Raw genomic sequence first — 13,783 nt, forward strand, 5'->3', positions numbered from 1 at the left:
ATGTGTCCAGTGGCTGCAGATTCCTTTCTAGAGGGAATCTGGAAGGACCTTAGTTTCTGGAGGAAATCCCCAGGTGCAATAATTAGTAGGCTGTTTTCACTGTCCTCTCTCTATTTCATCATTAATCTGTCCTCTCATGTCCACGTTCATTGATCTCAGTGGACTTTAAACTCAAATGAAGAGCTGAGAGCCATGGAATGAGATCTACTATGGGGAACTGAGAAAAATATGCTGCAATCAGAAATTAATAATGGATCTGGGGGCTTGTCACAGACAGATGCCTTCCCCTATTTCCTTCTCCTGCATCTCCTAAAAGGGAAATTTTACGTCTCCCTTGAGCAGATGTTAGCAGCATGGAGAATGTCTGTCTCAGAGTAAACCAACGTGTGGAAAAATAAGTCAGAGCTGGCCTGGGGCACGGCTGAGGTGATGCAAGAGGGCTGCCCACTGCACAGATTTGTCCATCTTTCTAAGTGACTAACTGCAGAACCGCCAGTACAAGGATCCATCTGAAAGTTGGGATGCATCCTGGATGTGTTCCTGACTAAGAATATTGAGAAATACAAAGAGCCAGGGAGGAGAAGACTTGCAGAAGGCTCTTCGTCTGATTTGCTGACCAAAGTTAGGAAACCTTCTTGTAGTCAGGCCCTGACAGCAACATCATGAAAACATTTAGCAATAATATGTTTCCATTATATTCACAATATGTTTTAAGACAGCTATCCGCACACTGTTGCCCGTCAGTAGCACGAGATTATCAATATCCTTTCCCACACACACAAGACTAAAGACAGCGACTCTCACCTAAATGTCAGCCCTTTAGCTTTTCAGCAGTTGTATGTTTCTGTTTAGTCTTTCTCTGGATTTTATTAAAATCGCAGTGGTACAAGCGCTCCGCGAAATTTTTATTCTGTACTATACGGCTTGATAAAGTATTTTGCAAGCAGGGAAATACAAGTGAGATTTTAACGGAAGCGCAAAGCTGTATCCTGGATACAGGATGGTCCATTTACCTGTATCAAGAAGAAATGTCACACTGCAATGTGTGTGTGTGTGTTACCATGAGATAACACATGCCTTCTGGGAATTAGGAAACACTTTGCCTCGCTTGTGCCTTCAGCAGACCAGCAGGAATTATCTCATGGTAATAAGTAACCCAAAATGTCTAATTCCTGCAACAAAATGGCAAGGAGAAAATAAACAATTACTTCATTGTTATGAAAGATCACGTTCCTTCTCACTGACAAAAATATTAGTAATTGAAGATGCCTTGGGAATGTATCTGAACTATCTCTATGCCTGTACCTAGTGTATCTATGGGTATAAAGTTTTTTTATGCATACAGGTATAAATATATAGCGTATAGGTACCATTTTCAGATGTGCGTAGGTATTTGAAAAAAATTATGCCTATATCTAATAAATTACGCACATATATTTAACTTTATAACTGTTTAACATGATGTTACCCTTTAATTGGAATTTGGAATTGCTTTGAACATGTGGCACTATTGCACCTTTTAAAATGCTCTAAATGTTAATGCTGTGAGATGAAAATTGAGTTTTTACTACAAGGATTTATGTACAGGTTCATAACTCAGTTTTGGAAACATTTAGCCATATTTAATTTTGAAAATAATGAAATAAGCATATTTTAAGGATTATATGGAATCCTTTCTATATAATTCTTGGAATTATATAGAATTCAGTGGAATTCTTTCTATAAAAGTCAATTATTATTTTTTTACAGACTTTTAGAAAGAAGCAGCTTTATTCCAGAGAATACCTTTTGTCCCCAAAATTTCTTGTTTTATAGGTACTAGAGCATCCTGCAGGATTCCAACACATCGTAAAGCACTTCCCTCCATACTTAACTTTTGAGCTTACTGCAGACTTATAGGCTTGAAATCTGGCACAGACAGGCAGGCACATGGCTGTCTCATTATTTTTGTCATCTCTGGGCAATATTCTACCATTCTTGGCCTTGGGTTCTTTAGGAATTTGCCAGAAGCAAAAAAAAAAAAAAAAAAAAAAGATGAAAAGAAAAAAGTAAGGGAGGATGTTAATATTTGACTTTAGGATTAGGAGGGTTTTATGTTAATTATTGATTTGTGCCCTTAACATATATGACATGTCCCTTGAGACTGATGAGATAGCTATAGAATACTAACGACCTTTCCCTAGACTAATGTTAAGCAAAATATTAACAACAAAAAATTGCATTCCTTTAGTCTTATTATTGGTAAGAGATCAAAGAACAAATTTGTAGCTCCATAAACATGGGCCTCGAGACACATTCCTCATACCAAGGTGCAGGAATCGGCCCCATTCATCCATTCACAGGATCTCGCCTTCAGTGCTCATTAGTATTTGATAAATGACTAACGCAAATATATTGCAGCCAATGGCTCACTCATGAACTATGCATTAGGACGATTGCTTAGAATACCAGCTGCCTATAGTTTGGCCTGATTTATCAGATGGCACCATTTCTAATCTCTGTCTGCACGACTCTCCAAACCATAGGAAGGTTCAAGATGGTCCAGTCACACAGTTTATGAACTGGATGAACATTTGCACAAATATTTGCAAAACTTTCTCGCTACCTAGATACGCTTGCAAGTGAAATTCCGTTGATCAACATTGTCAGAGGAAGCAAAAACACATTCTCACTGAACTCAAGACCCAAAAATATGAGAAAAAGAAAAGAGAAGCCTGCATTAACGTGTAGACAATACGGCTCCACAAAAAGAAAGTCTCAGTAGCTAGGGTAACAGCCTGCATGTGAGAAGATTCATTTTTTGGGTCTCTCTCTACTGTAGGCTTTCTGGATAACCTCATTTATTCTTTCCGTGCTTCAGTTCCCATTAGTATGAAGGGCGTAAGATTTCCCAAGAATCCCAAAGTAGATGGGTAAAAGTGAATTTTGTAGTTGCACCAAGCAGGTCTGAAGAGAGGAGGACTGGTAAGATCAGTGAAATGCAGATGAGGATAGGAAGAGTAAGAGTTTACTTTCTTTCCCTCTCCAAAAAGCAACAGCTCTTTCCTTTCCCCTGAGAAGCAGCAGTCCCAACCTTCTCTCCCATATCTCCCGTGCTGCTGGGAATAGAGGGAAAGAAGGCTGAGATTGTGGCGTAGTCCTGCTGCCAGGAAACCAAGAGCAAAGGTGAAGAGAAGGATGGGATGGGATGGGATGGGATGGCATGGCATGGCATGGCATGGCATGGCATGGCATGGCATGAGACAGGGTGGAATGAGGTGAGACAAGGTGGGATGAGATGAAACAAGGTGGGATAGGATGGGGGAGGCTTGAAGGGCTGCTACTAGGTGATGGTACCAGCAGCTGTGCTAGTAGGAGGTAGGGATTAGGCTAGGACAACCCATCCCGGCTGTGCCATTCCTGGCAGCCTGCCCCCCTCCCAGGGATGCCTGCTGCTGTGGGCCTGCTCTAAAGCTTCCCAATTGCATGGGATATGAGGACTATTATGAGAAAGATGCTCAGGTGCCATGGTAAAAGAGGCTGTATAAGTACCGGAGATAGGATTACATCCCTTTTCATCTTGTCAAGGAATTCCCATATTCATTGATGGCATTGTTTTGAATCTATATTAAGGGGCCCAATCAGTACATTTCTCTAGCCATTCATTAGTGTTTTTCTTATTGCTGGTCACAATAAATGACTCTACAGTGAGTACATGATTGCTAAATATTAGTCAATTTTGTTGGACTGTTTTCCCTAAACTGAACAATCATTTTCTTGGCTTTGTCCCTTGGTATTCCATTCTCACCCTGCTATTTACTATGCCTATTTATCGCATTGTTAGTATTTTAGACTGCTTTTCCATTTGTACTCCACATCTTGGCATGCTATGTACTGGTAATAATAATTATCAAGATCCATAGTCTGAGCCTGTTAACAGAAGAATAAATTTGAAGCTTCTGGGTTGGCTTCAGCAGAGGTCTAGAGAGCTTGCAAGGACCATGCTCTTGCATATATGCATGGCTTTTAGCGCAGATCATGTTGTAACATCAAGGCTTTTGTTTGTATGAAGTTTTAAATACGCTAGGCTCCCGGTCTCTCTCAGAGTATTAAAACAAATGAGTGGTATAAAGAATAAGTAGCACTTGTAATTAGTAACACAATTAATTACAATTACAATCACCATGCACTATTTTGATATTATTACTATGCATTAATGTTTGCTTTGGCCCATGAGTCACACAGAGGACTGCCTGCATTAACAACGATGGGGACCAGATTGTCTGCTGGTACATACTGGGATAGCCCCAGCGGGGTCAACAGAGGAGAGGAGCTGTCTTACAGCCCCGGGGATTATGGCCTTGGGAGCTCCACCATGACCCTCACTGGGAGTCGGATCCAGTCTCCAGCATGTTTTCTCTAGGAGGTAAATAAAATGAATAGCTAACTAGGAATGAAAATTAGGGAAAGCAAAAATACTCGCACAAATGTGGGGTTCACTTTCAGTGATTCAAGTTTACTGTACATGCTACATCAAAACAAACCTTTGCAATTACATTTTTCTTCGGGGAAGGGAGGTGGTTTTTTTTTTCTGAACTCCTACACCCTGGTTAAAAGCTTAAAACAGGCTGAGTTGTGCAAGGCTGTGTTGAGACTGATTAGGCAGGAAAGCACGCTGTGACACTCCCATCCGTGTGAAAGAAGAATGGACCAGCTCCTGAAGTCCATCCTTGCCGGAGCTTGATCTTCCTCCCACTTGTTCATGTCAGCAGTCCTGACGCAGGAGCAGAAGCCGCATCCAGGCCTTACTCAGCAACAACTGCTATGGAAATCGGAGGGAGGGGTGCGTGCTCAGCTGCTTTTTATCCATCAGGATTTGAACTACTGAGAGTTCTGTTTCTAGTAAGAGCTCAATAAAAACTGACCAGAAGGCCTTAAGATTTGATCCGGTGGCTTTTCAGTGTACTGCAGGGCAAATGCTGGCAATGCAGGAACAGTGCCAAAAGTTAGGCTTAAGACACAAATCTAACCTGAAAAATTTGTATACCTTTTTTGCAACTGAAATAAACTTTGGTATTCGCAAAGCTGGACTTGCAACCCTTACTGGAAAATGTTTTGGTGCTCCAGTGAGATCTTCTGTCCCACACTTCATTGCAACCACAACAGATCTTGGTAAAAAAAAGGAACTATGATCTTAAGTAAACCATTAGCTTGCTAAACTTATTCTCAGATATTTTAGTTGGCTTTTTAGTGCTCCTAAAAGGCGCTGGACTTTACAGTATTTTAGATACATGTCCTTAATTCATTTCACATCACTATCACCAACACTGCTTAGCAGAGTTTTGAATAGGTTATCCCAGAATAAAGACTGGCATTTTCTTCCACCCCTGTAAGCATTGGCATCATCACAGAGCATTTTCACTGGCTCTAAACTAAGTTGATGAGTTACAGAGGGGAACAACTTTTCCTCTAGCAGCAGAAGCATACCAGGTGTCAGATAGGAACGACTGGCCATGGTTAACCCCTGACAGATTTGAACAGTGACCTAGATATCAGAAGCAGCATATCACCTAACGACATGAAATACAAACGTAATCCATAACCTTTATTAAATATAGCGTTGCATTTCATCCCACTGCAGATACGTCATTGTTGTGCTGTGGGCAAAGATGAAAATAGCATGCCTGATATTGTGCATTTATATAATACATAATAATGCTTAGCATACATATAGCACCGTTCATTCTCAAAACACTTAAAATCATTTAAACCTCAAAAAAAGCTGTGAGGTAGATCAGTGTGTTGCTTCTATTTTTTTTTTTTAGTCATTATTTTTCCACTAAAACTTATGTGTAAGTGCATAGCATCAATGAACAATAGATCTATGGCCAAATTCTGATCAAATTACTTTGGTGAAACTACTAATTATCTTTGAAGCCAATGGAAAACTTCCAGCAATATAACCAAAATCGGAATCTGGATCCTATTCCTACATGCCGTAAAGCTGAGCTGTTATTGGATAGCTTGGTACATCTAAAAATAAACCCTTTGGTTTATTTTTAGCTCATTCTGGAAATCGGGTTGACATTGTTTCTTACTTCTCTGGCTAACTTAAAAAGTAAAATCCGACAACGTGCTTCTTTTCTTGTTTGTTGTGTTCTCCTATCTGCTTCCAAGCACCCTCCCTTCACAGTCCGGGAAAGCAAGACGAGGGTACTGGTGGCAGACGACTGCCCCGTACAGTCAGTTATCCCATCTCGGGGTGACCAGGTAACTCAGAGCAAGGTCCTCTTCCCTCCCCCTGCGCCCGACTTCGGCGTGTTGTTTTTGTGCAGTCATTTGCTCAATGCAAAGTGAACCTATCATTCACATCTGGTCCTTTCACACCCTCTTAGGACTCTTTAAAGGAGACCTCTAGAATCCGTCCTCTTTTAAATCCGTCACTGAAGCTATTGCAGCCAAGGTTATTGCCAGCTCCGGCTCAGCAGCTGTTACAGGAGGTCCAGATGGCCTTTCTTTGCTCCTGATAACCTCGGAGAAGGTGGGGCGGATTCAGCTTAGTCTTCCGTCTGCTGTAAGACATGGTCAGTACGACTCACGGCAGTAAGCGGTTGTTTGCCATTTTGTTCCACGTACAAATTCTGGGAGGGATAAAGTTTACTTTCTCTTGTGGGAGTAACGCGTTCATTTGAACAGGCCATTGTGGTTTAACTGTTGAAAAGTCCAGGAATGCCTGTGTCAGATCTTCCCTTCCAACATTTTATTCTATCCTGTCATTTTGTCAATTATCTTTAAGGCTATTCTGCCAGTACAGTGCAGTCAGCAGAAAACAAAACAGGGAGACTGCTTTTTTTTTTTTTTTTTGGGGGGGGGGAGGGGGGCGGCGGCTGGAGGGGAGATTAAAAAAAAGTACCCAACATCCCAAGCCACTTTAAGCCTCTAAAGTGGTAGAATGACTCAGTGAAAAATGAAACCCAGTCCACTCAACAAGGTATCTTAATCAAATAAGATATTATAAAAATATGAAGTAAAAGCTGCCCTAAATAAGTAAAAACATATTCACTCACACAGACACACACACATGCTTAAATCTTGCAGTCAGGAGTTTAGCTCAAATCTTTCTTCCCTTGGTCACCTTAAAATGCGGGAGAGGAAAGATTACTGGAACTGACCCCGCACTCACTGAGGATTACGTAGGGTCTTTGCAACAGTTAGAGACTTCCCTGTTACAGAACCATTTATTGGATTAACTCCTATCAAAACCTGAAATTATTCCTGGATCGAAGGCTGTTCTAGTTTGGACCGGAACATGCAATGCTGCTGCAGGATAGCTTTGCACCTTTCTGCATCAACAAGCTCTTGTTGCGCTATTGTAGAATATATCTTTGGAAAAATTAGATCCTGCCAGGGATAGCAGCTCCATTTAGCACAGAGTTTCTGTTTCCACAGAAACCACACCACTGAAGTCTGCAGAGGGCAGATGTAGAGTGAGAACATCTGTGACCACTTAGGTTAATTGCCTTTCTCAACTCTTCCCCCACTTCTGGTCTCTGACGGCCCTCTGAAGATCAATGGCAGATCACCAGGCATCTTGTTGCAGGCTTTCTGCCATCCTGCCCCATCTCCTGGGGTTATCTAAAGCTGGTTTTAAATCTGTACCCAGAGGGTCCCAAAGGGCTACTTATAGAGAGTCTGCTGTCTCCTTTGTCCCTGGCTTCCTCTCTGTTCCTGGACAGACCATTTACTCTCTCTGCTCCTCAGATCTACAGCTGTAGCAACAGCTAGGGAAGCCTCCCAGCTTCGCAGGTCTAATGCAGTAGTGCATTATGTCTTGCGTGATAGACTCAGATACAGCTGTGATAGGGATTGTGTAAGTACCTGCTTTAAATAGTTATTTTCATCTTTACCTTGCTTTGATAACAAATAAATATTTTCAGATAAAAGGGATACCAAGATACTGCATTATGTTACAGATATTTCAAACACGCTACGCTATCTAAATATACATTTTCATTGTTATTACTTTCTGATATATAGTCTTTGCTAAGAATGTTAATAGTGCCAAAAAACTTAATATCAAAAAATATATTGACAGTGCTGATGCGTGAAAATGATTCAAGCCTTACCTCCTCTGCCAATGTATTTAATCTAAACTCAAGCTACGAAAAGGAAAGAAAGAAAATGAGATTTTCAAAAAGCAAGTTTGAAACCACTATTGAAAGCCACAACAGTCAAAAAAAGACTGCAGCAAATGAAAACAAGGGTTGAAATTCATGCAGTTGCCATTGCCCCAGGTTTCACTGTGGTTCTACCTCAGTGCTACAGCGGCTTGCTAGTTTCCTTTTTGAAACTCTCCAGATGTGGGAAGAACTTGGCTGTGGCTGTAGAGGCTGGGGGCGTCAAAAGAAAGATGAGATATCAAAGCTGAAGGAAACAATTGAAACTAGTTATTTTTGGCGATGATTATTAAGAGCCAGTACAGGGATCTTTAGCAATGTAGGACCAATTTATAACGCCCTTCTGTTTTTTCAGGCCATCAGAGGCATGCCCAGGGACAGAGCGAATGTCCTTGCTAGCTTCTTCAGACCATTGGCAACCCACATAGTTTAGAGGTGCTGCTAGGGCTCGCTCCTGAAAGGTGCAGCTGCTCTTTAGGTGGTCTTCCTTCTGTGAAATAGATTTGCTGATACCATTTTAGAGGCCTTCGGGATGTGCAAGAAAGCTCTGTAACTACGAAGTTGTACTATGATTTTATTACACTCCTCCCAGAGATCCAGGCTGAGTGACAAATGCTGCTTTTATTTACTGCTTTCATATGAAGTTCTTATACGGACATACTTATGGCAGTTCCTCATAATGGCATCAAAACTATAAAAGTCTTCAGTTACCCAGAAAATGTGAAGGTACAAACTTAACTACGTATAAGGACAAATTTCAGTACAATTGACTTGGAGACAAATTCTGGCCCGTTAAATGTGTGTAAACCCTTGTTTGCATATATAAGAGTATTCACAAGAGGTATGTGTTCCTATTAAACTGAAAAATTGCTCATTTGTTTGGAGGCTTAAAGTATTTGGGGCAAATTATACTTTAACTTTTCACCAAGACTGTGCTCCCCAATGGTTCTTATGGCAAAATCAGAATCTTGACTGTAACTAATAATATATTTAAAAAGTCTACATATATTCAGAGTACACATAATTTTGTCCTGTGTCTCCCATGAAAGTAAATAATCTATGGAGCCCTGTATCAGTAGTTTATACTGACCTCAGAAGTCCTTAATGCTATTGCAATCTTATGACATACAGCTAGAGGTATATTATTCCTTACATATTTGCCTGGTCTTTCATTTTGTTTTTCACAATATAGTAGATATCCTGGTGATGGCAATAAAGACCAAGATTTTGCTCTATTTTGCTTGCATCTTAGTGGTCACCTGTTCCTGCATTATGTCTGAACCTCTCCCCCTTTTGCTGTTGAGAACTAAATTTGAAAATTGTGGGGAAACGTTTTGTTCAGGTTAGTGTCTGAAATCGCTACTTCAGTTGTGGGTGGGATTCAGTTACTGTTGAAGTGGTGGAACACCCACCCTTCCAGTGGTAAAGTTCAAGTCAGTCACTAAATGAACCGCAGACCATCCGAGGTGGGTCCAGAGGGAGCGCTGGAGCTGGGACGCCGGCCTTGTACCAGGGTGGAGAGACTGGGGTTTCTGTGCTCGCCTGGCTGCACAGCTCCTGTCCAGCACATCCCTGCAAACAAAAACAAAAGCGGGCCTTAGCACCAACCAGCTGGCTTCATGAAGGAGGAGGCACATGGGCTTGGCTTCTACAAGGCACAAAGCAACAAGTCCGTTCTGCCTGTGTGCCGGGAAGCTGCAGCTGACTCACTGCTGAAGCTCCCCTTGGGGAGGGACAAGTGCTTACAAAGCTGACTGACACCTTAGTTTCCTCATTAAACAAAGTTGTCTAGTCATAAATAAACATGTCATTTCTGGCAAAAATGCAGAGAATGAGTGCATTTCAGAATAATAATGGTGTAAGAGCTTAAGTCTTGCGCTCTGCATCCTCTCTCTTTGCCTGAACAACCAGCCAGGAACAAAACAACCGGGTACTCGCCCAGGCTCGAGCAGGGGACTGTGCAGGTTTCTCGGAGCTGGGGGTAAAAGATCACAACCACTACCCAGAGCTTTCTAGTGACACAAGTCTGTGCTTTTCACTTCTGATGTGAGGAGCCAAGGCTTCCTCCAGCCCCCCAAAACATGGATACCAAGCAAAACGCTCCTGCTGGCTCCTGCCTTCCCAAAATGACAGCCTTCCCCTTGCTGCCTGCTGTTTGCACCCCTCCGCAGCCACAGAGGCTGTGCTGCTGCCACCATCCGAGCCCTGCTTGTGCTCTGTGACTCATGCTGGGCACCAAGCAGGACTTAATGCTGCTTGAAACAGCAATAACTTTCTGCATATGTTAGCGCAGGTCTCAGACAGTTTGGAGCATCCTTCTTCCAGGCCGTTTTTGCACTCGGCTCATTGCCCATCTTCTGTTTTGTCTCTTTGGAGAGTGGCTGGGGGATGACGGGACCATCTCTGTGGTCACCTTCTCCTCCGTGTAGCTCCTCAGTCGTTGTCCCTGCATTTTCTCACTCGGAGCAGATGAGAGGCCTGTAGTAATAACCAAACAAAATTAAACCGAGCTATTAAGTGAATGAGTGACCTTATTAACGTGAAAGAAGATGATAACAGTAACAACCATGGCCAAAACAACCGCAAAGCAGATCTTCAGATAACGAGAATTATTACATTATTACACTTTTAATTTCTGATGAACCAACATTTTCCTATGAATTACTGACCAAAACATATTCAAATTCTAAGGCAGGAAGTCTTTCTAAGCTTTTCCTTAGTCAGTGGTGCCATTTAGAAGACATCTGAGTTTACACTCCTTTCTTCTCCGACCACAAGCGCATACACAAATCCATACCACGATGGGCTTGCATCAGTGGGAGTTTTGACCAAGTAAGGGTTGCAGAGCCAGGCCCCACGCAGGGCCCTAGACACAGCCTTGTTCTTATTTGGGATAAAAGTGAATGCATTTTGATGAGCTAAGCAACCAAACTGGGTTAATATCCAGTTTGTCAACAAACTTGTTTTGGCATGCTGGCTAGACCATGGCTGTTTACCCCAAGTAAACCCAATCTTGGATTATTTTGTTCCCAGAAAAATGAAGGACCCTGAAATTTCCCTTGCAGGCGGTAGGGCCAGCTATGGGAGGAGAGAGCTAGGAGCTCACAGAGGTCATTGCAAGGATTTGGGAGGCTTTGGGCTGAGGACTAGCTGGGAACCTCTGTCATTCCAGACAGACAAATCATGCACGCTCAGGGCAACATGATGCTGAATGTGCAAAGAGCGAGTCCAGTCACACTCCTCGTACAGTGTGGGGATGTTCTCTGCCTGTGCCTGCATCAGCCACAGAGGAAGAGCTGTTTTCCCAAACATCTGGAAAACCCCACTGTCGGCTGACCAGTGCTGAGGAGCTGGGGGTACCTCTTGAATCACACCAGAACTAACACAGCCAGAACTAAATATACTCTATTTAGTGTGTTTACCTATAAATATAGGCACATATATACATGTTACCTATAAATATAGGTAATAAATAACAATCCATGCCCTTTCACAAGCACGTAAATGCTTCCTGGAGATAGACATAACAACCCCTCAAGTGCCTTCCGAAGTATTTTTCATAAGGAAAGTCTTTCAGAACGAGGATTGTGTTTACATCATTTATGAACATGTTTACAGCCTCAGCTACAAAAATCTGTCAAAATATTGCAATGGAAATTCAGGCATATTGTTTTTCTTTTGGTTTTGGTGCAGGGGAGGTTATTTTTTTATTTTTACAGATTATTTTTAGAATTTGGTGAAGGGTTTGGCTGGTTTTATAGCTAGAGCTGCTGTCATGTAAACACTAATAAACTTCTCAAAGACAAAAATGTGTGTATGGTTCTAATTTTAAGTCCATGAGGTCATCGGTTAAGTGTTCGAGGACTGCGTGCCGGTCGGACACGAGCGGATAGATGTGTCGCACTGAGTCTTGTTGATCTGATTTCAGCTTCAAGTGGGTAAAGGAGGCTGGCTGGCTCAGGCGCACAAATAAACGGCTTGATTTACACAGATGCTGACACAGGGTTTTACGAGCCTCCAGAAAGTCTGTGACTTGTGGACTCGGAGCTGTGCAGGCGGCGGGCAGGGCTGCCCCGCCGCCCCTTCCAAGGCCGACTCCTGGCAATGGGCGAGTCCCTGTGGCAACCCACTTGCCGGGCTGCAGCGAGGCCCAGCACACCCGTGGGCCCCGTCCCTCACGCAGAGGGCTGAGAGCTCCCCAGGCGACTGACTCCCCAAGCCCCGCTGGCCTCCTCCCGGCGCCCCCCGCATCCCCACAGGCTGAGAGAAGCGCCCGGCCCCGCCAGCCGGCCCTCACCGAGGGGCACCGGGACGGCACCTCCCCTCGGCCTCCCTCACGAAGCAGCACACCTGCCCCCGGGCCCGGCGCTCTCTCCCGGCCAGCCCTCGCCCCGGCAGGGCCCGGCGCCACCCGTCACGGGTGCCGCGGCGGGAGGGACGGTGGCGCCGGCGGTGGCCGGCCGCCCGCCCGCCCGCCCGCGTTTGCCGCGCCCGCCCGCACCGCCCGGCACTTCCTGCGGCGCGGGGCGGCGGAGCCTGGCCGGCGGGGCCGGGGCCGGGCCCAGCGCGGCGGGGCGGGGGCGGGGAGGAGGAGGAGGGGAGGAGAGAGACGGGGAAGGGAGCGCGGGGCAGCGGCGGCGGGAGGAGGAGTCGGTGCCGCTGCCGGATGCTGCGAGGAGGCGCCGCGGCCCCCCTGCGCTGCCGGCCGCTCACCTGAGCGGGCAGGAGGGAGGAGGAGGAGCCGGCGGCCGAGCTGCGCGGAGCCCGGCGGCGGCGAGGCGGGCGGGAGCACGGCGGGCGGAGGGTCGGCCGGGCGGGCGAGGCCATGGCGCCGGGCGCCTAGCGGGGCCGGCAGCGCGGCAGGAGGCCCGCGTCCCGCCGTGTGCGCCCGGCTGCCGGCGGGGGCAGCCGGCGGCCTCCGCCGCGGCCTAGGAGAGCGGGCGGCCTTCCCCTCAGCGCGCCGGGCGCGGCGCCGCCGCGGCCCACAAGATGTCCACTCGGACGCCGCTGCCCACCGTCAACGAGCGGGACACGGAGAACGTGAGTGCTGCGCCGGGCCTCCCTCCCTCCGCCTCGCCCCTTCTCCCGCCGCCGCTCCCTCCGCAGCCGCCTCTCCCCGGCACCTGGCGGCGGCCCGGCCTGTCCTGCCGCCCAGGCCAGCTGCCCGAGGGGTGGGCGGGCCGCGGCCATCCCCTCGCCCGGCGGACCGGGCGCTCCTCAGCGCCGGGCCGGCACCGCCGCCTGCCCGCGCCTCAGGCTCCTCCATGCGGCGCTGCCGGGGCGGGTCTGGCGCGCTGGGCTCCACGTCGCCCCAGCCCGCCCGCGGCCCCGAGCCTCCGGCAGGGTCGGCGGTCGGCTGCCGCCCGCACGGCGGCCGGACAACCCCTTCCACGCGTTGTTGGGCCGGGCCGGGCTGCCCTTATATGTACTTGGCTGGAGCCGGTGGCTGTAGGCGCGCACAGGCAGTTGGCTTCGGTCCCCCGCCGGGGAGAGGCCTCTAGCCCCCGCGGGCTGCAGGCCGGGCTGCCCTGCCTTCGCGCGTCCCCCACGCCGGGCACCCCTGTCCCTGGGCCGGGGGACCCACTCGTGGTCTTTCTAACTCCCTGGCACTCGTCCCCGTCTCGCCT

The 13,783-nt window shown here is 46.5% G+C and overlaps 1 protein-coding gene across 9 annotated transcripts in view; it reads left to right on the forward strand.

Moving 5' to 3' along the window:
• The first annotated feature begins 13,055 nt into the window (after positions 1–13,055).
• MARK1 (microtubule affinity regulating kinase 1) overlaps positions 13,056–13,783 on the forward strand; it is a 59,844-nt gene continuing 59,116 nt past the window's right edge. For all 9 annotated transcript variants that reach the window (XM_075496460.1, XM_075496464.1, XM_075496461.1 and 6 more), the window contains exon 1: positions 13,056–13,196. In XM_075496460.1, coding sequence (XP_075352575.1) covers positions 13,146–13,196 — 51 coding nt within the window. In that variant the 5' untranslated portion in view covers positions 13,056–13,145. The remainder of the gene's footprint in view (positions 13,197–13,783) is intronic.

Source organism: Mycteria americana, chromosome 3, assembly GCF_035582795.1.
Source record: "Mycteria americana isolate JAX WOST 10 ecotype Jacksonville Zoo and Gardens chromosome 3, USCA_MyAme_1.0, whole genome shotgun sequence".
NCBI lineage: Eukaryota > Metazoa > Chordata > Aves > Ciconiiformes > Ciconiidae > Mycteria > Mycteria americana.